The 27444-nt window shown below is 42.2% G+C and overlaps 1 protein-coding gene across 1 annotated transcript; it reads right to left on the bottom strand.

Moving 5' to 3' along the window:
• Window positions 1–247: 247 nt before the first annotated feature.
• On the bottom strand, window positions 248–27430 carry lrrc45 (leucine rich repeat containing 45). Its single transcript, XM_020640491.3, has 18 exons — window positions 26346–27430; window positions 24850–25150; window positions 24151–24212; window positions 23991–24061; window positions 23154–23332; window positions 20487–20615; window positions 19409–19521; window positions 18833–18891; window positions 18564–18641; window positions 16784–16919; window positions 16099–16176; window positions 11839–11950; window positions 11661–11731; window positions 9657–9749; window positions 5561–5653; window positions 4067–4240; window positions 2050–2197; window positions 248–1790 (listed from the first exon to the last, which is right to left on the bottom strand). The coding sequence occupies exons 2-18, from the start codon at window positions 25079–25081 to the stop codon at window positions 1591–1593; spliced, it is 2028 nt and encodes a 675-aa protein (XP_020496147.2). The 5' UTR covers window positions 25082–25150; window positions 26346–27430; the 3' UTR covers window positions 248–1590.
• Window positions 27431–27444: the final 14 nt, after the last annotated feature.

Genomic DNA, 27444 nt, shown 5'->3' with positions numbered 1-27444 from the left:
GATGATGCTCGTTTGTGCACGTATGACGAGCACACGAGGGAGAGCGAGCAACAGGTTACTGGTGCAGTTCACCTAACGGCCATGCGGTGTCGCTACAAACGCAGTCTTTTTGAAAGTTACATAAAGCCCCTTTAAGGATCTTTGGCTGCTCCTTCAACACCCAGTGACCTCATACATCCCCCCCCCCCCCGCCCTCCACACATAACACTCTGAACATGCAGTTAACGTTAGAAGAAGAAAAGACTAATTCAGGTCAACCACACATCTATCACACATTTATTTCACAAATAAACACATTTCACTGAAAAAACAGACTTCATCAAGAACATAAAAAAAAAAAACACAGAGGAATCTAGACAACACATATAAATCACACTTCCAACAATGTCAAGTCATAACACAGCCCTGTGTTTTATAACTGAATGCACAGGGCTTCATTTAGACTTACATTAAAAAACAGCAGGTGGGAAGAGGTGTCCTGCATTCTGATTGTGAGCTGGAGAGAAGCAGCCATCCGGTTTGACACATATTTTATATTAAGGCTTAGAAACAACATGACAGGATACGGCTACACAGTAATCATAGGTTTAAATGATGACTTATAGTCGTCGTCACTCAATGCATCTCAGTTAATGGAAGAGCGAAACTCAAAGCTTGGAGGTAGTGCTTTCAACCACAGCTGTCAAACCCATACTCTAATGCAGTGGTTCTCAACTCGTCTAGCCTCAGGACCAATCACATTTATTTACGGAAAAATAGTGCAGTGTGGACATCAGTCGGTACAAAACATGTGACAGAAGCAGAAGAAGTTTAAGAGTGCTTCAGGCACACATTCCCGACCCACTGAAAATGGCTACGCGACCCACCGGTTGAGAACCACTGCTCTAATGTGATTGACAGATGTTTGCCACCACACAGCTGGAGCTGAGGGAGGGGGGGGGGGGGGGGGGGGTCTGCCCTCAGGTTGTCCAAACTTCTTTGGAAGCAAACACTCAATTTTGACAGTAAAGAGACAATCCAAGCTTCCCTTCTTCAGCCTCGACAGTAATGAAGCAGTAATAGTAGTTCAGATGTACTCACTCTGTCTTTCACCTGAAGATAAAGCCGTTTAAATATGTTGGTCAAACTGTTCTCCTGTGCACACCTGGCATATCTTTAAAGTATTATTGCTATTTCTGACAGCGTGTCATGGAAATATTACTCGAGCTGAAAAACACAATGATTGATTTGAGCTGTCTTACACACAGTTATTCTTACTGAGAAAAATGATTGAAATCCAGTCAAGTATACTTCTTCCTGTGAACTAATAGTATGCATTAGAACTATAAAAGTGGGACATGTTTTAACAATTTCAGACTTTCCAACCCTTCATTTCCCGCCTCTCTCAGCACGTTGTGTTTGGTTTAATGACAGCCACGTGGACACGCACCAAACATCTCCCCCATATTGTTTCTTCACTCCTGGTTTTCACTCTTTTCTTCTTTTAAAGTCCAGATCATCTCGATATTTAATCTCCGCTGGACTGTCCTGACCTTGTGCAGAAACATGGCGAGGGCTCCGAGGTAGCAGCTGACGAGTCCGGGTCTCTGCTCATTTCTTTGGGCTGCTGAAGTGTCCTAGAGGTGAGCCCTGAACGTAGGTGAGGATGGCGCTCTGCAGGTAGCTGGCTCTGTTGGCCTCGTCCTCCTTCATCCTCTGGATCTCTGCGTCTCTAAGCCGCAGCTTCTCCAGCATGGAAGACATCTCGCTCTCTTTGTCCAGGAGCGCCTCTCTGTGGTTACTGCTGAGTACTGCAGGACAGCAAACAGGATGCATTCAAACCTACAATAAAGACTAGGGTACCATCTTGTTCTGAACAAATCAGTCTCCTTTAATTAGAAAGTAAAGAAGCGTTTCATGTCTGAGTCATTAAATGACTTTTGTAATTGCTTGGTATTCCTTATACTATTTCCTTTACAAAATGCAACAAATTGACTAACTTAAATTCTTTGCAAAGAGAAACAAGTAGTATGTCATAATAATAAAAAGTGATTTGGCACGAAGCAGCACCTTTAACCTCTCTCTCCAGAGCACTGATCTTCTCTTTGAGTCCTCCCTGTGCAGTCCTCTCTGCCTGTAAACGTCCAATCTGCTCCTGCAGCTCCACCCTCACCCGGCTCACCTCAGCCACTCTCTCCTGGTCCTTACCCGCCAGCTCCTGAAACCACACAACCACATAATACAACAGTCATTTGACGTAGCCACAGATACATGAATTGCCTCATCCCAATGCATTCTGCAGAAAACTGTGGTCAAAAATATAAAATAGCATTAAAAAGGAGTTCAGTCGCCCTTGCCTTTGTCTTGGCCTTGACTCGGTCTCCATCCCTAAATGTCTCGGTCTTGTCTAGGTCTCGGAGTACTCCAGTCTCGGTTCGTGTGGTGTTGACTACAACACTTGCCCCATGTCCACCTAGCATTTTTTCCAGGCAGAATAGAGCGCCCATGACGTCAACGGCGCCTTTCTGTAAAAAGCTTTTCAACTTGAGCGCTTGGAGCAGCTGCACAAAGATGGCGGTGCGCTCGGAAAAAAGACGCTAGGCGTTGCGTTTTTTCTTTGGCCGTCAGCCTGCTGCTACACGCTCTCTCCTCAATGGAAACAATTGAAAAAAGATGCTGGTGCTCAGAAGAAATATGCAAGGTGGACACGGGGCCTAAGGCTAGCAATCGCAGGTTAAATATATATAAAATATGAGACTATACCATATGATACGATATGATGATGATACGGTGTGATACCTCATATGTGGCCCACTGAAACAAGTCAGGATTCAGGAGTCTGTGATCTTCGATATATTGAAAGAATATCATATAATGTGATAAACTGAAGAATATAAAATGTTCCTCAAAGTGCAGAGTGGATGTATTTATTTATTGGGTGTCATGTTGACCTCTTAGGCTTCATCCGCTAACCTCTCTTCACAGCTGTCTGATATTTCCCTGCTGTCTTCTTCTTCTTTTATCGTTTTATTGTTCAAGTCTTACAACCCGCTGCTAGGGGTCATGAAGTTGTGATGCACAGAGTCAAATTGTGAGTGGAATCACAGGTTAAAACTCAGTTCAATACGAAATATTTGAAACGATATGATGCAATATAATACGATACAGAACAAGACAGGACGATACAACCAAATATGAATCAATACGGTACGACGCGATACAGCAGTGGTTCCCAAACTTTTCAGCTTTTGATCCCTGAAATAAGGTTACCAGAGACTGATGGGCCCCCACTGTACCTGGAGGTGGTTGAGGCATACAGTATAATGAAGCTATTTTGGAAGGCATCTCACCACTCCTGGGATACGGGCCGAGAAGAAATTATAAGATATAATGTGAGGTATGATTCAGCAGTAGGTCAGTCTGTAGGGACTTGGGTTGGGAACCAGAGCGTCGCCGGTTCAAGTCCCAGTGCGGACCAAAATATGGAAGTTGGACTGGTAGCTGGAGAGGTGCCAGGGCCATTCCCGGGTACTGCCGAGGTGCCCTTGGGGAAGGTACTGAGCACCCTTCCGCTCTGGTGCGCTCTCTGCATAGCAGTGTGTAGCAGCCCCACTCTGACATCTCTCCACTAATGTATGTCCACAGGTCATGTTTGTACATGTGTGTGAGGAGAATGTCTCTCAATAACAGAGTGTAAACCAGAATCCCTCAGGGATTAATGAAGTATGTCAAATAAAATAAAGATAGTTTAAAACTGGAATACGGTTAAATAAAATACAATACCACAGGTTGTGATGTGCAATACAGGGCCCATAATAACAATAACATCAAAATGCAGCAATTCCGTCATACTTGATACCTGAGAGAATTAAGAATTTCTAATTCAATTAAAATTAGTTTGGAGTGATTGGCATCGAGTCAGTAGTGACCGTGACCGTACATTCACCTGACCGCTCATTGGCCCACATTCAAATGTCAAACCTATACACCTATATTTTATTTACAATGTGAGCCTCTTAGGTACGATAAGGATGCAGACACATAAGGCAGAAGCTTCTGGTGTAACAGGTAGTTTGTCGATCCTGACCTGCTGGAGCTCCTCAACCCTGCGCCTCAGTCCGTCCATCTCGATGCTCTGCTGGCTGTTCTTGGCCTGCAGCTCACTGATGGTCTGTTTCTGCTGGGAGCAGTGCAGCTGCACCTCCTGCAGAGAGGAGCGCACCGAGCGAAGCTTCTCCTCCACTGATGACACATGCTCCTGCTGCTCAGTGATGGGGGGGGGGGGGGGGAGAGAGAGAGAGAGAGAGAGTTGAAAGGGTAAGATAATATATTTTGAATGTAAGTTACCAGCTTTGTAAGGAACAGATAACAGCAGGCATGGAGTCACTTTTAGTGTTTTAATTTAAAGAAACCGAAAACCAGGACCAGCAGTGGTAGAGCTGAAACTATCCAGGACCGGATGATTCCTAATCAAATGATCAACACAGTCAAACAGTTTGGCTTGACCCATGAAGTCCTCTAATGCGAACTAAGAGATGCAAAATGATGGAAATCATATTTTACTCTATCAATGTCATTACCTAAATATGATTCAAATGACTTTTCTGTTGATACTCTCATCTACTAGAGGTCTTTTGATGGGGACTCCTTAATGGTTGTCCTGGACTAAAGGTTCTTAGTTGTTTATTGAAAGTTTCAGATACATTTGAAGCTGAGGTCAGCAGTGTTGATAAACCAGCAAGAAACTGCTAGATCTTTAAAGTTTCATTGCAATGAAATTATTGGACAGACATTTCATGCCAAAGACAAATATGCTATTTTTGTGAGAGAATTTGAGGTATGGATTGCTGACCCTACCATAGGTTTGATTTGACAATAAGTCTGCTGTTCATCTCAGTTTTTTTGTATTCTGCTGTGTTTTTTATACAAACGCTGGTAAGACAGATTTGATTTGAGTGATTTTAGTCTTTAGTTATTTGTGAATGTTAAAACGATCATTTTGTACTGAATTAGGCGCCCCCTGTCAACAAAGCATTTCATCTTTATCTCATTGCTAAACTTGTCCTGTTGACAAACAGCGAGAAGGACCCTGGTTCAGATCCCTGTTGGACTCCGTCTGTGTTCTCCCGTGCATGCATGGGTTCTCTCTGGGTACTCCGGCTTCCTCCCACAGTCCAAAGACATGCTCGTTAGGTTAATGGGTGACTATTCCATATGTGTGAATGCGATTGTGGCTGATTGTCTGTCTCTAATGTGAAAAAAAAGGTTTCCTCAGCATGCTGAACATTTTGTGTCTGACATACATCTTAGCCACATTACAGGCATCAAAGGGTTGAAAATAGAAATAGTTATCTTGTTGCTAATAGTCTTGTTTGCTTTTTTGGGTCATAATGAGACATCATTATACATCTCAGCTTCAAAACTTAAAAGTGAGTGTTGCAGCACTTCATCTCAAAGGTTTTCCTTCATCTATTAGTGCCTGGGAAGAACCTCGTGTGTTTCCAGGCTGCACATACATGTCCTCCAGTTTCACTTGGTTACATCATAACACCTGATCAGAGATAAAGATTTCCCAACTCACCTCCTCCAGGCGCACTTGAGATCGCACCCGCCCCAGTTCCTCCTCTGCCTGGGCCCGCTCAGTCACACATGCTGCTTTAGCTTTACTCAGTTCCTGCAACAGAAAGGAGTTATTATCTGATATTACATTAACAGCAGCAGATTCAAACCAATGATAACAAAGAATTGAAAAGGGTTTTCACCATGTTTGATGTGAAAGTCTAATCAGTGTGGATGGTAAATATAACACATTGAAGCAGTACTTTTCTGTTGCGAAGTTCAGTGCCAAAATCGTAAAGGGTGCAGACTGGTTGTCTCTATTCAAATATTTACAGCCCAAACACTGTTGACTATTTACTCTTCAATTCCTGTTTTAGCAGTTTTTTAGCAATTAGGATCAAGGCTACAGTTGCTGCAGGCAGCTGTGTTGAAATGCAGCCCAGAGACTCAGAACAATAAAACAACAGTGGGAATTTTTTCACATTAGGATAGGATAGGATAATACTTTATTGATCCCCAGAGGGGAAATTTGGGCGTTGCAGCACCACAGACAAGAAAGCTCAAAATGCTAATACTGATGGACTGTGGACACAGCATTCTCTACCATCAGGATGGGACTGGGTAGGTGTGTTGAGCAGACGACAAAGAACTAGTGGCGACGAAGGCCACCTGTGGCGTCGACCTCACAACGCCTTTTGTCTTGGCCAAAAAGTTGCACTAGAACACACCGCAAAGACTACAGCCGACGGCCAACCACCACGTACGTTCTGCACATGTGTGAGAGGAAATAACTCTCCATGCCAGCAGGCGGCGGTAGTCCATTGTTATGATACGAGAAGACCATTTTCACACCGCTGTCGCTCACCACTCGTCTTATAGGTAGCCTACTAATGGAGAATAATGTCTGATAAAAAGTTGAAGTCTTTTTACTTTCTTCCGTCACTTTCGTTTTTCTTCTCGTGCACTGATTCTGACGCCGACCGACGCTGATTCAACATGTGGAACTGGCCCGAAAAAGGGAGACGGGGGCCGACAGGTTGTGACAGAGCTGGACACAAAAACTAGGGCGACAATCAATTGTCGGTCCAACTAGGACTGACGGCCGACGATCTCCTTGGTGTGTTTACCAATCGCATGACATAAACGTCTTCACCCCCCCAAAGTGGCTCAGGCTACATTTCCTGACGTTTCCCTGCTCACGCCTACCTTATAATCTTAACGATGACATTTTACTAGAGGGCTGGCAGGAAACAAATGTGGATAAAGTTTAGGTGTACGATTTGGTCATTTACATTCACACATGCAGTTCACCCTGAAAGTTTCAGTAACGTTTCACAAGTCATGTGAATGTGTGAATTCAGCATTAGACAAATAGTCATAAAGAGGAAATAAACAAAATGTCCCCAGTGTTTGCTCTGGAGTTGTAGCAGCTGATGTGAAGATGAACAATGTTTTTGTTACGTGCAATTAAAAAAATCTGTTTTTTAAAAGAATTATTAACATCTATTGAACAGAATAGTCAACCAAAAACCACCCAATACAGTAAAATGACATAACCAAATCAGTAAAATCCCAAAGATCTGTGCCTCCAACCCTATCTGAAGTAGCCGGCTTGGGGGGTCCGGGGGACATGCACTCCTGGAGAAATTTTTTGGCTGTAAAAGCTCAAATTATGTGGCCTCTGGGACATTTTTAATGCCACTATTCCCCCAAACTAATCTTCAGGTAATACGCCTGCCTACTCGATTGTAAACATGTAGCCTAGTGAATTATTGTAAAGGAGAATTAGGCTTCTTTTCTTTTTAACCAGTGTTTGACCCCCTCAGCATGCAGAGGTTTCACTTAGCAGAGAGGAAATAAAGCCTACTACACTTCCTCAGACCCCCTCTGTAACCCTCTGACCTAACAGCATCGATGCTGCACTGTTGAATACAGATATCAGTGCTTTTGGGAAAGTTTGTTTTGTAAATTCATTGTTCTGCCTCATCACTAACTGCCAATCTTAAAAAAAAAAAGAAGAAAAAAAAGAAGCCCATGCTATGAAGCAAACAGACTAATAAGAATAGTCTCACATTCAGGCTTTCTGGTGCCATTATACATCATATTTATCTTCCTCTTTAGTGGATCAGATCTGGGTGATTGTCACTTTTTACAGCTTGTCTTTATCTCAAATATTAATGGATTTAGACCGTTATTTATCCGCGAACGAGTCCTGCATATCGTTTCAGTCTATATCGCTCGTCGCAATTATAAAGCGTACGCGATACGTGAGTCAAAGAGAGGACACTTAACTAATGCGCAGTGGCGGTTCTAGACCACTTTTACTGAGGGGGCCAAACTGGGGCCATTTGTTTTGTAAGAGGGGAACATTAAACCCGGGTGAAAAATAGACAAAGATGATCGCTTTAAAATAAATATATTTACTACGCCAAATAATAGCACACATCATAAAATACCATGATTTATATTTGTTTCAGTAACAGTATTTAATGATAGATTGTGAGTCCGGTTTTTGAGTCAAATACTGTGTATGTGTTTTGAGGGGGGCTCTTCCTTTTGGAGGGGTGGCCACAGGTGGCACCAAGCTCAGTGTTACAGGGGCACTGGCCCCTGTTGGCCCCTGCCTAGAACCGCCCATGCTAATACGAAATGCACTGGAGTACGGGAGATGAACGTTAAAAATGACAACGAAGCTCCATTGCAAGGTGAAAGTCCTAAGAGATAAAGACTTCTGGCTGGTATGAAGTTCCATTTTATTAGCTTTAAGGTGCGGGAGGGCCCGGAGCATCGACTCTCTCTCAATGTGACCACGTGAAATGAATAGTTGCACACTCGCAGGAGCCGTGTGTGAGCATATGGGGGCGGGACTGAAACAGACGGATAGGCACGTCTGTCTATTATCACGCTCCTCTTTACTCAGAGGTATGTTAATTGACCTGATATCAAGCCACTGTAGCGCAAAATACTATGAAGTTATTTCTCCTCTCCTTTTGTTTCCCTGTTCCTCTCTCTAAAAAAAAAGTCATCAGTGGCGATAGGGGAAACACCGTCACAAAACAAAGGGCTATGGAGACGTAAACCCCTCCATTATAGTATCATATTTCATCTGTGCAGCACTAAGATCAATCAATCATAATGTGTCATCTCGAGACACCTTACTACTTCCTGGTTCTGTGTTCACCTCTTGACACGAGACGTGGGAAATTCCCAGTTAGAGAGACATTAAAGTGTGGATTTGAATAAACAAACTGTTAGGAACAACACAGTTACAGAGAAACGTACGCCCCCCCCCTTCAATAAAAAACCCACTCAGACTTTGGCATGAACCCCATCAGCTTTCATTGAAAATCTGTTAAGGTGGAAATCTATCTAAACCGACGCTGATTCAACATGTGGAACTGGCTCGAAAAAGGGAGACAGGGGCCGACAGGTTGTGACAGAGCTGGACACAAAAACTAGGGCGACAATCGATTATCGGTCCAACTAGGACTGACGGCCGACGATCTCCTTGGTGTGTTTACCAATCGCATGACATAAACGTCTTCACCCCCCCCAAAAGGGGCTCAGGCTACATTTCCTGACGTTTCCTTGCTCACGCCTACCTTAGAATTCTCATTTCCCATGTTCTGTGTTCATCCCTTGACACGAGACTAGGGAAATTCCCAGTAAGAGAGACTTCAATGTGTGGATTTGAATAAACAAACTGTTAGGAACAACAGAGTTACAGAGTTCCCCTTGGATAAAAAAAAAAAAAAATCTGTTAAGATGGATATCTATCAGTAATTTAGCATTACATTATTGTTGATGTTCCAGATCCGTGCACTCTTCTGCAGTACCCTGATCATCACCATACGAGACAGTTTTTTTTGTTTTCCTTTGAAATCATAATCCGTAACCGTGTTCACATTCTTTGATTAGCATAAACATGTGTTTTGCAGTTTAACAGTTCATTCTTCACTACAGTCTTTGTTCAACTTCCAGAGAGCTTCACACAAACACCTGAAGGCAGACAGGCTTGCACCAGGGTATTCAGAAATACAATAATAACTCTGTTAAAACTCTGTGTGAATGTAAGTGTGTAATACAATTGTGTAATTATCCTTTAAGCAAACTCTGACCTCCTCCAACTGTATCCGCTGTCCCTCCAGTTTGAAGATGCGTTCCTGCAGCGCTCTCTCGCTCTCCTCGAGATGACGATTCACCTGCTCCACCTGCACAGAAATGTCAAATTTATGTATTTAATACGAGTTTTAGTTAATCATACAGAAAAGTAAAATGTGCAACAAATAGTCCACAAGTGAATAAGTTGCATGTCAGCACCTCTTAACCTCACTAATTACCACGTTTGTTAGACCTTTTTGTGTAATGGACAGAAACAGAGATGCATTCAGAACACTGAGCTGAGGTGGAGTCATACACATTGTGAAAAATCTTTCTAAGATATTTACTAAATGAAATAATAAAGTGACCTTACTTATGATCAGTCATTAAGAAAACATGCTATGTTGAAGTGCTGGCTTCTCTGACAACAATGCAGCAGCCAGTATGTCCTCCTTCTAACTTTAGATTCTGCTCCTGAATACTCTGGATTTGTTTGGACCAGAGAAAGTAGGCGGTTTTAAGTCTCCCCCACACGGCTGTTTTGGACGCCCCTCGGTTTGCCAGATATGAGAGCAGTTATCAGGTCAAACCAACAGGTGTTGCAGCGATGGAAGCGGCCAAGAGAACTGGTTCAGATAGAAGTGATTGTACCCGACCTAAAAAGCCTCTGCATGTTTCTAATAAGCTCCACGAGCAGAAACGTGCTCAAACTAGGATCAATATTGGAGATGTTTTTGAAAAATGGAGAGAGGTTAGAACGCAGAAAGGTTTACAGACTGATGCAGAGCTGGATAAACACTGAAGCTTCAGTGTCCACCACATGGAAACCTGCGTGAGCATGGACTCTAGAGAGGAGAGGGGGGGGGGGGAGACAGCTACATACAATGTTTTGAATTTGGACTGCATTACCCATTTCAAACACTAGGTGTCAGAGGTACATATTGCTATTATAAAATACCCAATTTTCATCTTGACATGTCAAAAACAATATAATAAATTGAATGAAGTTGTTTCTGATCTGTGTCTGTGAGCGCCCTGCTTTGTGAGAGTTTAAAAAACGTATCAGGTCTGGCGATGAAAGAACCACTACTAACCTCAGGAATCAAACAATTCGTTTTAACCTGAAAGAAATGTTGGCTTGATTAATTTTGGGAAAAAGTAATTAACTGTGAAGTTAGAACTGAATTTATGTAACATAGGACTCATCATGATGGAGAGTTGAGTAGGCATATACTCATAAACAGACCTGTCTGATTTATAGTCACACCTATATGACAGTTTACCACGTTTGTTCTAATATTTGTCATGACACATTTTGTCCACCGGGGTGCATACTGACTCAAGTGTTTAAAATACTCCAGTCTCTGTCTGCTGCAACATGTGTCATCACAGCTGAGCAGACTTCAATCCACACTAGAAATAAATCATATCTGGATTTTCCTCTAAACTTGTCCTTGGGGTCAGTCCCAGAAATTCAGAATCACATGGGGTCTATGTGATTGTATGTTTCATTGATTTTATTGACATTTCAGACTTCTATTTTGTGATCTTGACATCACCAGCTCTTGTTCGTGATTTAGTCCTCATGTTATGAGATCTCATGTAATAAAGACAGTAATAGGTATAAAGGTGTAAAGGTATAATATGTAGAATCTGGTTGCTAATGTTTACATTAAAATACGTAGATTTATAAAAAAAAAATGTACTACGCCCATGTTATTTTTTGTTGAGTACTTGCATTACCTCAAATATTTCCAACAGTTATGAAAGCCAGAGAGGGGAGTGGCAGAGAGAATCACTCCCATGATTCCCCACCAGCCTCGACGTCATCTTTTGTTATTGTTTTGATTCAGAGCCCCCTGGTGGTGGAATTTACATACTGTGCCCATCCTCTGAGTGAGAGGAAATAACTCTCCATGCCAGCAGGTTTAAGATTTTTCCAAAAATGTCATATCCCAAACTAAGGAACACGTGTCCTTAAAATAAACTAATAGTAAATATGTATATGTGTGGGGACTTGCCTCCTTTTGGCGGAGACCGTCCATGTCCTCCAGAGCCTGCTTGGACCGTCGCTTCTCTATTTCAAGACGGTCTGTCAGAAAGTGACATACAGGACATCTCTGATGGGTTCCAAGGGAAAAAGAAAGACATTCTGTATTTGTAAATGAAAATGCTTTGTGTTCAGGGAGTGTGTGTTACCTTCTGTCTGTGCTAGTCGCAGCTTGAGCTCTGCTGTGCTGTTGGTCAGCTCCTGCTTCACCTCAAAGATCTGCTGCTGCTGAGACTTACACCTGCGCTCCAGCTCCTCCACCTATCATACAAAAAATAGAAAAGCTCTGTGGGTGTTTGTTTACTGTGTGTATGACTATCTCCATATTTATTATTATAAATATCTTATATCTACCAGAGGAGAAAATACAATCTTGTTAAGCCATCTATACACCACAAAAGAACCCAAATAAATAAGATATATATTTTATAAACTCAGAATCATTAACTTACCATCGCTTAATTTAAAACCTCACATGTCAGACTCACATAAACATTTTGAGTCTGTTCTGCACCACTCTGTACAAACAGACTGAAAGGAGGATTATTGCCTCACCCTCAGTCACTGTCATGAATCACTCCTCGTGCGCTGCTCTTGTGGCGACCAGCAACTGCGTGTCGTGTTTGTCGACTTGATTGTTTGTTTTCAGTCCGTACCTGGGTTTGATGTGTGTCTGATTCAAACCCCTTATAATCACAATATTGTTTTTCAAGAGAGTGTCAACCGGAATGGAGATTTTTTTTTCTCTTTTTCTCTTGGCGTTTATGGTGAATTTTGCCTGGAGTCACCGGCACTCTCAAACTATTTCGTACTCACGCGAGTTTCTCTTGGGATTACAATGGAATTATCTTTCCGTGAATGAATCCCACACACTCTTGGTTGGAACGAATCCTTATCAGAGAGGCCGGGTGATAACTTTGGAAAGTCGCGGGTTCGTAAACGAGGAAGGAAAGGTGGCGTGCGTCAGCGCATCAGGAAACTTCAGAGTAAGAACCGTATTCCCCTGCCTTCTATGATTTTGGCTAATGTCCAATCTCTAAGAAACAAGATCGACGAATTACAAGGAAATGTCCTCCATTTACGGGATTATAGGGATGCATGTCTAATGGCGTTTACTGAAACGTGGCTGACTGACTTGGACAGGGACTCTTCAATAGATATTACCGGCTTCGGGGCTCCTGTGCGTTTGGATCGAAACAGTGATGTGACACGTCAATCTCAGGGAGGAGGAGTATGCTTGTACATGCAGATGGTGCAGTAATGTAACTGTGCGTGAGCGGCTGTGTCTTCCCGATATCGAGCTTCTGTCTGTGTCGGTAAGGCCATTCTATCTCCTGAGGGAATTCCCCCAGATATTTGTAACTGTTGTCTACATTCATCCTAAAGCTGACGCCAAAACTGCTGCCGACACAATCTTTAAAGTAACACACAACTTGCAGTCCGTATCCCCGGATGCTCCAAATTTTATTTTGTGGGATTTTAATCATTGTGATCTTAAGAAATCCTCGAACAATTTTTATCAATACGTCACATGTCCAACACGACGCAACAAAACTCTGGATCTATGTTATGGATCAATCAAGGGGGCATATAAGTCTGAAGCAGGGCCTGCACTGGATTCCTCAGATCACAATACTGTGCACCTTCTACCTGTGTATAGATCTGTGATGAGGAGGGAGAAAACCAGTGTTAAGCTGGTCAAAGCTGCTCTGACATTGATGAATTTACAGATGTTGTGTGCAGCTACATTTCATTTTGTGAAGACTGTGTGATTCCTTCCAGAAATGTGAAAAATGTCCCTAATAACAATCAATGGCTCTCCAAAGACATTAAGGGTCTTATACATGAACGGAAAGTTGCTTTTAATGAAGGTGATGTCCTTGCTGAGAGGAAATTGAAAAACGAACTACGGGCTGAAATTAAGAAAGCTAAAATTAGGTATAAAGATAAGACTGAGGCAGAACTCAGCAGTAATAATCTGAAAAAAGCCTGGAATGGAATGAAAACTATGACTGGACTACAAAAGAAGGGTAACAGTGGATTTGCCTTAGATGGTTTTTATTCAGTTAAACATCTGGCAGATGAATTAAATAGTTTTTATCTTCGTTTTGAAAATAATGATTTGACTGCACAGATGAATGTAATAAAGGAAAAGACAACAGCTCCTCTAGCATTTGCTTTTGATGTGAAGGAAGTGGCAAATCTTTTCAGGCACACCAAGGCGAAAAGCCCTGGACCTGACAACATCTGTGGCCAGCTTTTAAAAACATGTGCAGATCAGCTGTGCGGCATCTTTCACTATATCTTCACACAATCTGTTAACCTGCAGAAAGTGCCTCAACTTTGGAAAAAGTCCATTATTGTTGCTGTAGCTAAAATTAGCACCCCGAAAACTTTCAGGCCTGTAGCGCTGACTTCTCTGGTGATGAAGACATTAGAAAAAATTGTCAGGACTGGTAGAGGTGTGGAGGATGCTGTCACCACATTGTTACACTATTTGTATAAGCATCTTGAGGGCCCCAAGACACATGCCAGACTCCTGTTCATTGACTTTTCTTCAGCGTTTAACACCATACAGCCGTTTGTGCTCGCTTAAAGGCTAATCCATCAGTTTCAACTTGAGCCTAGCTTGATTGGATGGATTGCAGATTTACTGACCAATAGGTGGCAGCGTGTGAAGGTAAATGGTGTTTTTTCTAACCAGCTCTCTTCTTCAACTGGGTCTCCTCAGGGTTGTTGTCTGTCAGCCCTTTTGTACATTATGTACACTAATGAGTGTTGCAGCAATCACAGTAATAGACACCTTCTTAAATTTGCTGATGACACTGTTGTTGTCAGCCTTCTTGAGGGGGGAGGGCAGGTTCACGGGCCAGTTGTGGATGACTTTGTGGCTTAATGTGATGAATCTTTTCTCCAACGTGTCAAAAGCTAAAGACATGATCATTGATTTTAGAAAGTCCCCACCAAGCCATATCCCAACAGCTCCTGTGAGGAAGACTAAAAGACTCCAGGTCTCATTTTTAAGAAGTGCAATTAATATGTTAAACAACAATTAGGTATTTGTTGCTCTTTTTGCACTTGAATTGCACATTTGCACACCTCCACTTTGCACTTTAATAACTTGAATTTCCATTCTGGTATGGGCTCTTGACTGATTATATTGCGCTGTTTTTATTTAGTTTTATATTTTGCTGTGTTGTCTGATTTTTTTAATTTGTTTTGGTTTATGTTTTATAGTGATGTTGTTCTTGTGTTTCTTGTCTTCTGTGTGCTCCTGTTGCAATGCAAATTTCCCCTTGTGGGACAATAAAAACTCTGAATCTGAATGCTAAAAGAACATAAACGTGTTACCCTGCACTGGAGACGAGGCAACGTGAAGCACGCTCCCCTTCTTCTGTTTTGGGGATCAGGCTGTTTCTATTGCTGGACCAAAGTTGTGGAACTCTCTACCCCCCCCCCCCACATCTGCCTCTCACCCACTGTTGGGTTTTTTTAAAGACTCATAAAACATATTTCTGCTCAGATGATTTTCAATAACCCCGTCAAGCTCAGGGATCCATCGCTCTATACGCTTTGTGTTACACTGTTGTTACTTAAGCTTTAATTTTTATTGTCGTTGTTATCGGTTTCTTTCATATGCTTTGGTTTTCCTCTAACTGCACTTTTCAAAACTGTGGATGAACTATGTTGTGTGTAAAGTGCTTTATAAATAAAGTTTTGAGTTGAGTTTATTTAACATTTTCAGACAGCAGCCATTTCTCCCAAAACATCCCCTTTAAAGGAATTCAAACAGTATCTATGCAGATGATATATTGCTATTCCTCTCTTATCTCCTGGAGAATTCAATTAAGGCAATATGTCATTTAAAAAAACATTGTGCAGTGATCAGAGGTGCTGATTGTCAACGGGCAAGGCAGGCAACTGCTTGGGGCAGAAGGGGGGGCCTCGAGGGCTGACAAACTTTACACCACAGCAGTGACTCAAAATGTGCACATTCTCCAATGACAGTAGGAAACCTCCCTAAGGGGGAACCATCTGACAGCACTCACTGTCGTTGTCCTGCTAAGCATAGCATGCATTGGTGTTTTGAAAACCAAAGACCAAAGAAAGAGAAACAAAAAGGAAGAGGAGTAAGCGTTGGAACGCTGGTGGTGATAAACGCCGGTTGGAGGGCCTCCCAATGAATTTTTGCCTCGGGCCCCAATAGACTTTAGAATCGCCACTGGCAGTGATAATAATTACAAAGGTAACAATATCAAGGTAGTGATCATAATGCTGTTGTCATCGTTGAGCCTGTTACCTTCATATAGACAATCAGCTAAACATATACAGTATGTGATTAAAAAAAACATAGACATTTTTTTTTATATCTTAGGAACTGGAATGGTTGGCACAGATGTTACTCTTACTTTGTTCCTGAGCTGGATGTTGGTTTCCGTCATGTTTTGGGTCTCTCTCAGGAGTTTGCCCTCTCTGAGTACACTATCCTGCAGGATGGAAACACACACGGTACATTAATTATACCCAGCATGACTTATTTCAATGGTGCATATTCAAGCGTATCATATCATGGAAATGTTTCAATCCTGGGTGTGGATCCACAAACAGTTAAGCCGTCACACCAGCCACTCATCCACAATCAAGCCAACTACACTTCCTGCTGGATCAAAGCCCGGCTCAGTAATCCACTCGTCACCAGATCCCCCGTTTACCCAGTGTCGTAATCTCTTCAGACTCTTAAGAAAGTGTTTTTGAACCCGGTCCCTCTTTGTGTCCAGATCTCAAAAATTCAAAAACTCCAACCCTCCGTAACCCTGATCCAACTTTATGGACTTAAAAGGTCACTGCCAGATATCAATCATCATAAGATCAACAAGCTTAACAAATTGAGATTTTTGTTGATTATTTACCTTCGCTGTGACCTTTAAAGAAAAGCTGGAGCAAAGAGGGGTTTTCCTCACTCGTGCTGAATTCATTTATTACCACGTTTAGGATTTATGAGCTAACGGATCCAATCATAAAAATGTGAGGCAAGAATCTGTGAAACGACTTGTTGCTGTGTTGTCTCTCTCTCTCTCTCTCGTCTGGACAAACCTCTTGCGCTTTCTTCCTCTCTCTGCTCTGTCGTTCCCTCTCCTGTTCTTTCTCATCCTTCACTCGTGTCAGCAGCTCTCCCATGTTGTGGTTTTTCTGCTCAGAGAGGGCGAGGGCGGCCTCTGTCATCTGCAGCCTGTGCCAAACAGAAAGACATTCATTGGGATTTAACTTGTGTGTGTCCAAAAACAGAAATAGGGTATGGGCCATAGACTGTAAATATTAATGGACATAAACTGTATAAATCATGGACGTAGTCTCAGTTATGTCACATATTGGTGTCTGAAGCAGAGTTCTGAAGCCCAATGATGGTGATATGGGAATAAGTCCCATCGTCAGTGTTTGGTGCAGCACATTGCATTATAATCCAAGACAGTACATTTATTGACTGGTGTCTGCGCAGGTGCCAACACACTAACAGAGCTGCACTCTTCTTTGTTTTAAATTCTATATGAAAACCCGATGTAGTGCACCCCTGTTTAGTGGGCGCCATGTACACACACACACACACACACACACACACACACACACACACACACACACACACACACACACACACACACACACACACACACACACACACACACACACACACACACACACACACACACACACACACACACACACACACACACACACACACACAAAAACGTGCTAATGTCGTCTGTTCCTTCATGTTTTCTCCTCACCAGCTCACTAACTGAAAGTGACCGCTCAACCTGCAGCGACGCTTTGACCCACACGTGACCTCATCAGTCAAATGTTTTTTATTTTCACATTTTAACTTTTACTTCACTAATTGATGAAAATGTTGTTAACTTTAACTATAAATGGAAATAACTTGCCTTGTGATAAGTTGTAAAAAGGTCAGCTATTCTCAGGAAAATAAACAACAAAACACAATGCAGTACATGAAAGGCAATTACATCTACAGTCTTGCTTCGGGAAGGTCAGGGTTTCAATCTTCAGCTCCCGCAGCCACATGTCCGAAAGGCAATTAAATGCTAGTCTTCTGACTACTCAATGTGTTTTTACACCGCATGTCACACCTACACATTCACCATTGGGGAACCCTTGACCTTCCGGTTGAGAGCTGAGCCAACTGAGCCACCGTCCCTTAACCCCAAGTTGCTCCCACTGTTTCGGCAGCAGTGTATGAATGTGTATGAATGAATTAGTTTATACTGAAGGACACTGCACACAGCAGCCTCTACCATCAGCGTGTGAATGTGTAGGTGTGACCTGCGATGTAAAAGCGCTTTGAGTAGTCAGAAAACTAGAAAATAACTATTCATGCTCAAGTCCATTTACCATTGAATGGATTGCAGTTTCGCTCTTTCTGTGAATGAGTCTCCATACTGTGTGGTGAGATGAGCCAGATAAATTTGCACACAAAATGCTGTCGAAGCCTTTGTTCACAAAGTTCATCGCAGCCTCCATTATTCTCAATCAGAAACAGGGGCAGAAACAGCTGTGGAAACCTTCCTTAAAAAATGACCACCCCAAATGACAGAAATACTGATTCACACTGGGTCACTATTATCAGAGGACGTCTGAAATATGGTAGATGATTTGTACTGGAATGTTTAATGGTCATGGTTGATTCATACAGGATTCAAAACAAAGGCTCTCTACAGAATTGTTACAACTGGTCCGATGTCCCCAGGTAATACTTTGCTTTTGAAATGATAAAAATCACTGATATTCTAAACAAACATGCACAGTGAGTAGCAGCTCTTTGTATTGTGAACATGGGAGAGGAGGAAAATGAAAAGTATACTTGGCAGTGAGAGAGTTGACAGCTGACTTCCTCTCATTCAGAGCTTCCTGGAGTTGGCCGATCTGAATGGAGGTGGACCTGATCGCAAAGAAAAGGAGTCATGAGGTCATGGAAACAGGATTGAATGTATTTCTGGAAGATGTAGTGATTGAACTAACAGATTAGAAAGTGTGCTGCCTAAATGAGTAGCCATGTTTTGTGTCTTTTACAGCGGAACATAAAAAGGATGGGTATGTTCAGTGAGTGTCCACAGCAGTACCTCAACTCACCTGTTGGAGTGTCCCATCTCCTCCCTCTGCCTGTCTATGGTTTCCATCAGGTTTAAGAACTTAAAGAGGGGAAGAACAAACAAACTGAATCTTAAAACTTAATCCTTAATCTGCAGTAAAACTCAAAAGGTTTAGACACTCAAACTCTGTGTGCATCAAAAAAAGACTAAACATTTCTTTTGAGTATTGACAAACATCAACAGAATCAAAAAACCTGCAGGCTCTAAATGCAGCTGCACAACTTTGTCGCTTTGTCGAATACAATAGAGACTGATTAGCTTCATTTAAAAACCAGTTTGACTGATATGTCTCTGGATATAAATACTTGGCAGCAGTGTTAACTTTGTTATGAAAAAACATGACGAAGACGTGACACCGATGAGTTTAAAACTGGTCTCTAGTTTTTTTTAAATCTTTCTCAGAGCTATCCATCCTCTAGTTTTAGAGAAACTTAAAATAAGTGCGAGTGAAAGTGAATCCTTAAAGCTATCTAAGTTGAAGTTATTATGGTTTCATCCTGATTCTTTTTCCTCAAGGTTAACTTTTCTGTTATCTTTTTGTTGTGGAGAGTGTTACCTGTCGGCCCTTCTCTTCCTTTAGTTTGTGGATCTCCTTATTGAGGACCTGGGTCCTGCTGCGGCTCTCTCTCAGGGTGGACTGTCGGTCTGAGTTGTGCCCTGAGGACTGCTCTGTTAGGGTCACACAGTAGGAGAAAAGGGTCTTGAAGGAAAAGAGAATGAAGGCTGGAGGAGCATGCGTTTAAGTAACAGGTATCGTTGGTTGTTTATCTGTTTTGGATTCAAATACACATAATAGAGCGTCTACTTGCTCAGAAATGATGGGCGTAGTGTTGCAATAGTCTGAATGAAAACATGAATGTAGTCTCAGTGATGTCACCCATTGGTTTCTGGAGAGGTGTTATTAAGCCCAGTAAGGGAGCTCGCCATTTTGAAAGTGCTGACAGTCCCTCTACCTCACATTTATTCAATGTAGTAACCGTCAAAAGCCCTTTTCAGACTGATATTCTCAACAACATGCTGTAACCAAGCTCGGCTGTCATCGTGTATTTGTTGTACATTCATATTGACCCCACGAGGGCGTAATGTTGGTGTCGCAGTCTGTGAATTCACATTGAGCTTTAGCGTTTCAGAAGTCCAGCACGGCAGGACCTCCACAAACACACAGCGCTGTGCTCCCCAGCTGGTTCCGCTGAAACCTTCTCGCCTCAGTAACGCCCTCTGATACTACCTCAGAAAACGTTATAGAGGAGGGATCACTCCGTCCCCCGAATACACCGCCTCGATATTCAGATTTAAAGTGAAACGTCACAGGGGCATGAACACAGCGGGTGGAAACGGCACTCTGAAAAGGGCTAATGAAGGGGAGCTGAGGCTACAAAGACCCGCCTGTCAGTCCACTCAGCCACACCTCTAGTTATGAAAATGCGGGAAAAGCGATATTGATAATGGATGGATGTTGTTTCATTAATATTTCATCTAAACTTTGGGCCTTGAGGACTCTAACTTCTGTACACGGGGCGTTCGACATACCCACCAGGCTATCCGGCAACCTAGAAACCCTGATCTTAATCTGGGAGCCCCCCCTTAAGGTGGGAGGAAATGTTTGCTGTAGGATGAATTTGTACACAACTTACCGAGTGCTCTAAACGTGTCACCAGGAATGTTGTTCCCCGCCGTCTCCAGCTGCCTGACGCTCTTGTTCTTCTGCAGAGCCTCCAGCAGAGACCTGCCCCCCAGCAGACCGATGTTGTTCCACCTCAGATCTGTGAAAATTATTAAAAAAAGGCTTGAGCTGACCAACAGAACAATAATCTGTATCATTTAAAGCGGTGTTTCACGGAAGAAATTAGCCCGTTAAGGTGGTAGCTGGCTTGTTGGCCGGGGGTAACTAAGTATCTAAATTAAACACACACACAAAAAAAAAATTGAATTTGAAACCTGAATTCCAGTTTAATTTAGAAAGTGCTTTAAAATGATATGAACAGCAGACTATAATATCAAAGTCTGCAAAATTTCAATAACAGTATTGGTTTCCCACCCAATCAGGAACATCAACCTTGTAAAAAAGAAAATACATCTTTTGCAGTGATTTACAGAAAGTTATTTGTCTCATATAAGCTTTGACAGTGTGGAACACCGTTCATTTAGCCGATGTGTGTGAGTCTGTACACAGCTGCAGGGTGAACATTAGCTGTGTGAAAGAAGAACGAATGAAACACCAAAGACGCTATCATTGAGGGGTTCAGTCCAAAAACTGACCGCTCCGTCTAAGTCTCGAGCTAAAGACTGTTAGGTTACTGACGATACATTTCTGACACACCAGACTCCTGTTCATTGACTTTTCTTCAGCGTTTAACACCATACAGCTGTTTTTGCTCGCTGAAAGGTTAATCCATCAGTTTCAACTTGAGCCTAGCTTGATTGGTTGGATTATAGATTTTCTGACCAATAGGTGGCAGCGTGTGAAGGTAAATGGTGTTTTTTCTAACCAGCTCTCTTCTTCCACTGGGTCTCCTCAGGGTTGTTGTCTGTCAGCCCTTCTGTACATTATGTACACTAATGAGTGTTGCAGCAATCACAGTAACAAACACTTTATTACATGATGACACTGTTGTTGTCAGCCTTCTTGAGGGGGGAGAGCAGGGTCACGGGCCAGTTATGGATGACTTTGTGGCTTAATGTGATGAATCTTTTCTCCACTTAAACGTGTCAAAAGCTAAAGACATGATCATTGACTTTAGAAAGTCCCCACCAAGCCATATACCAACTGGCATCAAATCAGCTGACATTGAGATTGTGGAAAGCTACAAATATCTGGGTGTTGTTCTGGACAATAGGCTGTGTTTTGAAAATCATGTTGACGCTATCTCCAAGCAGGTTCAACAAAGACTGTTCTTTTGAAGAAGAATGAACTCTTTTAATGTTTCTTCTGAAATGATGACTCTCTTTCATAAAAGTTTTATTGAATCTGTTTTAAATGTTTGCATCGCTGCATGGTATGGAAGCCAAGATCAAGTTGGGCTTTTGACCATTTATAACCAGCAGGTCCTGAGGAACATACTTGATATCTCAGATCACCCCCTTCACAGTGAGTTTGCAATGTTTTATTTGGTTTTATATTTTGTTGTGCTGTCTGATTGTTTTTAAATGTGTTTTCGTTTATGTTCTATGGTGATTTTGTCCTTGTGTTTCTTGTCTTCTGTGTGCTCCTGCTGCGATGCAGATTTCCCCTTGTGGGACAATAAAGAATCTGAATCTGTGTCCTCTTTCCTCCGATAGGCCAGCTCTGTTTGCAGTCACGGGGAAGCTTGAGCGAACTTGTGGGTGGGTGTGTCCTTGACAGAACTGCCGGGGTGGGTGTGTCCTTGACAGAACTGCCGGGGTGGGTGTGTCCTACACCTTTGCTCCGACCTGACGTCAGGTTCTGGTTGAGGCTCGTAAAGTTCTCGTAAAGTCTCGTTCAGAGCAGCAGGAGACCATGTTTACACAACAACTGTGTATCTTATGTTTAAAAATACTTTGCTGAGGTTTATGGACATCCAACATCGTAACATTACATGTATTTAAATATGGACGAGTATAATAGAGCTCCTTTAAGACAGAGGGTGTGTGTAGACATATGCAGTGTTTGAGCCATGGATGGACCTAAGTATCTTTGTAGTATTTCTGAAGTTAAGGTATGTAGTGTGTCATATTTAGATGTTTTGGGTTATTGATTATTATATCATTTATTGTGGGATCATATTGAGTAGGGGGTCACATGTGTGACCGTGTGGGCGGAGATGTATTGATTTAACTCACCTGTTCACCTTTTGTTCTCAGTGGAAGAGAGAGGGTGAGCTGGGTCCGCTATTATTTCTGGCTCACTTTTATCATGAGTTAATGCTTGTTATCAAAGGTTGATTATCTTTTTTCGTTAATAAACAGTCAAACTTAGTTTCGGTATCACAGTATTCTTTTTGGAAAGCGCGTCAGACAAGTCGTCAGGCCCAACCTCAGCTTCTCAGCAGCTTCATTGTTCCAGAAAGTCGCTACATGCAGGTTGTAGGCTTTTTTCACTGATTGTTGTGGATCATGTGATCACCAGCAACCACGCTTAACCCTTATGTCAGTAACACGTAAGGTGAATGACAACTAATTTAATTTTTAAAAATCACTATGTGGAAGTTCAACTTCAAAGTAAAGTTCTGCTTTTTCTCAACTTTAACGAGCAGAAGTCTAATAACTGAACCCCTCAGCTGGAACATGACATCAGAAAGTGTTCACCAGGTTGTCGACATTCATATTTCTTTGTGACTCACCGAGCACTTCCACTGTGTTGTTGCGTTTGAGTGCCAGAGCCAGCTCGGAGGCTCCCTGATGGTTGATCTGATTGTTGCGCAGGTCCAGATGTGTCAGCCCGCTGTTGGAGCCCAAACCCTCACAGAAGATGGAGAAGGCTTCATCCCACACCCCCAGAGCGTTCCACTCCAGCACCAGCCTGCAAGCAGCATGTCACTTTTCAGCATCGGGTATATGGACTATAGACTGTATACACAGATGGACAGTGTGCCTCAGCCGCCTCTCGTTGAAGCCACTTAAATGCACATCTAACCCGCAATTTCCACATAGTCCATACACGCTGCGTTCCACGCCATCTGACAGCACCGCCCTGCCCTACTGGGTCAGTTTCTGGAGCCAGAGCAGCTGTACACAGGTTCACAAGATCCCCGGAGAACTACAAGATCACGGAGGAATTAAGAGAAAAACGCACAAACAACGAGTTTCTTTGCATTTGTGAGGTTCGATTTGTTGTTCATTGTGCGCCTGTTTTGACGTAATGTTGATAAAGTGATGGAAAAATACGATCAGGAGGCCGTGTTTTATTTTGAAAATGACCGGCTGCTCTGTGTGTTTCTTTGTCTGACATCCTCTCTGTGCCAATCTACTCTGTTCAGCTTGACGGGTGATTGCTGCGGACTCCGTCATAAATGGCCGATTTGAAATGGCGCAGAGCCGCGCTGCTGGCATGCTCCAGAGACGGGCCGAGGAGCGTTCTGTAGAACACAATCATTGAATAGAGTGGGAGCGCACATGGACGATGTGGAAGTTGAGGGTAAGTGATCCAATACACTTTAAGACAGATTTCCTTTACTCACCTACGCAGAGTCTTGTTCCGTGCCAGAAGTTTCCCCAGCACCTCGGCCCCTTGTGATCTCAGGTTGTTTCCCTGGGAACAATAGTTTGCATCAACCGACCGACAGTTGATATAAATATCAAAAGAACTTCAATCCGATGTAAGAATTCAGCAGATGTTACCTTCAAATCCAGAACTTTTACAGCTGTGTTAGCAAACAGTCCAGACAGAAGAACTTTGGCACCTGAAGGTCACACAAACATGTTTTCTTGTGATGTTAGCGTCGATGATATTCAGACTTAAACTAACATTGAATGAATCTACTCAGTGTGTGTGTGTGTGTGTGTGAACCACAGCCTCATTTATCTTCTACCTCTATGAAATTCAGCTACATTGTTGTCCAATAACTATTAAAATGACCAATGAGCCGCTCTGATACCCATCTGTTTGGAGATTTACCATGAACGTGAACAACTTATATATAAAGCACTATCCTGCTGCCCGAAATCACCCACATGTTGATTCACCCAACGCAGAAAATAACCCCAGAAATTGCAATATTTCCTCCTGTTTTGGAGAGAAAATCTGACCCTTTCTTAAAGATTAAAAACTATTCATTTTTTTTAGATTTACAAAATGAGCTTTGAGACGAGAGCCAGAGAGAAGAGAGGTGGTCTGAAGTTGGGAAGTTATCTATTGGCTGTTTATGACCATAAAGTCTTAATGTGGAAACAACATGTACACATTACATATAAATTGTTGTTTTCATGGCTTGGAACAAAAGTAGGTCCTTCTACAAGTAGGATGTTTGACAGCCCTTAAAAAAAAACAACAACACTGCAGTACTTCTTCTACAGACTGTTTGTGTGTTTGTGACTCACCCTCCTCGCTGAGCATGCAGTCACTGAAGGACACCTCTGTGAACTCGGTATCGTTGTGTAGCACCCTGGCGAGCACAGAGCAGGTTTCTACAGAGAGACTCTGTCCGCACAGGTCCAGTCTGCAGGCCTGTGTAGACACCCTGCTCTCATGGAGCTGAGCCACAATGCTCTCCTGAGGCTCCACTCCTCCCTCCTTACACAGACGCAGGTACGCCCGCCTGAAATCCTCCATTCTGGCTCTCCAGTCTCTCCTTTTTCATCGGAGGTGTACAGCGCTGTTCTCACGTCTTGCTTTGTTGCCCTGTGAGATAAGACATGGAATATTCAGTGTAAGAGCTATAATGTGTATTTCACCTCTGTTGATTATTTTTGTATCGCTCCTTATATAGGTTTGACATCATGTCTGGTAATTTGCACTGTGGGCGTGATTTAACCTTATTCTACCTGTTCAGTTTTATAGCGGGAGGCAGACAAAGAGGGTGAGTGAGTTTGAATATTTTCAGTTGACCATCATAGTCGTCATAATTATAATTTACCCTGTATAGAATTATTTTGACTGTCTTTTGTTTAATTAAACCTCAAAACATATCTGGACTTTGTTTTGGTTTTAGTACGAGTCACAGTTAGAGGCCCACTAGATGAAAAAATTGATGAATCTTGAGTGTTTCCTCTAGATCTCCACAGAACATTTACTGACAATGTTTTGGTACTGAAACTTGTAGAAATGTTGCCAGTAAATCTGATGTTGCAAGTTAGTCAGTGCACAGTTTTTTATTCTTAATTTAATAACTTTTGACTACAGACGTATATATTTTTGTTATATGTTGCCGTTTTGTTATGTTACTTTTTAAAATTGTGCACAGAACTTAAACAATTAAACATTTAAGTTGGTCTGTGCTTTGGAGAAAGAAAAAAAAACTACATTTAACCAAAATATGTCAACATGCAGGCAGTCATAAAATAAGCGACAAATACTTTCAAGTTAATTATTTTAGGAAACACAAAAAATATTCCCACATCTCTGAATAAATGCATGATTTTAAAAGCAACTTCTATCAGGCATCACATGTGATTAATTGAAATCGACACTCTTTCTTAATTTCCCAATTCCCACTCGTAATTACGACTTTGTAGGGGCGTTCATGAGCTCGTAACTCTTTGATACGGCGATGGTGACATTTCCGAGGAGCACCTGAAGGCAGCATTGTTATGTTAGCTAGTTGGCGGCGGACTCAAGCTAGTCTGAAACAAAGGATAAAAAAAATATTAAATAAGACTGTAAAGTGGAGTCATATGTGGCTGATCCAAACATGTATCTAGAAATATGTTTTAAGTGAATCTGCGTTGAATATGTAGCTTTGTGAAGGGAAGAAAAAACTAAATGTTGAAGTCAAGATGAACGAGTTCACGGGTCGCGCTTTTTATCCGTAAACCAAAAAACAAACTCAGGAAGTCTTTGAGGAAGTTTACTTTAAAATAATGGAAAAACTACAAACCTCAGCCACGACCGTGCAAATACCTTCCTGTCGGTTATTGTTGTTGTTATAGGAAGCACAACTGACTGAAAGGGAAGCCAAACGAAAACGTAACTAGGAAGTGGATTTCGCGCAAAGCACGCTGGTCAACGTAGTTCCTCAGACCTGATCATTGCGAAACCAAAAACCAAGACAAGGCAGGCAACTGCTTTGGGCCCCAGGCCGGTAAGGGGCCCCTGATGGCACACGAACTTAAACCAAAGCTGTGGTTAAAAATGTGCAAATGTTGCAATGACAGTAAGAAACCTCCCTCAGGGGACCCCCATCTGACAGCACTCACTCTTGTTGCCCTTGCTGAGTGTTGCATGCATGATTGCTGTAAAAAAAAAAAACACAATTTGTCCATGAAAGTCAACAAAGAAAAGGTAAGAATAATTGTCCGTCTATAGTTATCCTATAGGAGAGAGAAAAAGAAACAGGAAGAGGAGTAATCATCGGGACACTGGCAGACATGATGGTGATGAACGCTGTTTGGAGGGCCCCAACATACTCTAGAATCGCCCCGTCCTGAATAATAATAAACACTGAGTAACAGCTAACTAAAACATCTCTTTTTTTTTATATATCACAATCACCACCCTTAAACAGACAAGCATCTTTTGAGGAGTGTTTTAAAATTGAATTTCTATGACATGAAAGAGGATAAAAGCCCTCAGTGAACCGTTTTCATATAAAGATGTTTGTCATTTTTTAGGTTGGAAACACAGCCAACTTCGGTCACAGCAAGGGGCCACATTCATTTGATTCTCATTGCCAGAGGGCCACATTGTAGTACACAAAAACGATTACAGTCGATTATGTCTCAAATTTAACTCAACATACACCAGTGATCAATTATTATTATGGACTTATTTCTGGTTTTCATGATTTCATGGCTGATTTAGACATGTTTTCTTCATGTTTCCAATTAATTGATATGTTAAAATTGACCTGAGGGCCACGTTGAGAGTTGATTGGGGCCGCATGTGGCCCCCGGACTGATGATAGTCTATTTATCATCAGTGAAGGAAAAAGAGGGTTTAACTCTTTTTGTAACAGATTATAAGACATCACAATTAAA

Source organism: Labrus bergylta, chromosome 21 (assembly GCF_963930695.1).
Source record: "Labrus bergylta chromosome 21, fLabBer1.1, whole genome shotgun sequence".
Taxonomy (NCBI): Eukaryota; Metazoa; Chordata; class Actinopteri; order Labriformes; family Labridae; genus Labrus; species Labrus bergylta.
This window is presented reverse-complemented; position numbering and strand designations above follow the sequence as displayed.

What these genes read in the sequence shown, in the direction of transcription:
- lrrc45 (XM_020640491.3), bottom strand. Translation starts at nt 25,081, where the DNA reads ATGGAGGATTTCAGGCGGGCGTACCTGCGTCTGTGTAAGGAGGGAGGA. An exon ending in AGGAAGAGAAGGGCCGACAG is followed by an intron (nt 18,892 to 19,408) that starts GTAACACTCTCC and finishes CCCCTCTTTAAG; the next exon opens with TTCTTAAACCTGATGGAAAC. An exon ending in GTCAACTCTCTCACTGCCAA is followed by an intron (nt 16,920 to 18,563) that starts GTATACTTTTCA and finishes TGTTTGGCACAG; the next exon opens with GCTGCAGATGACAGAGGCCG.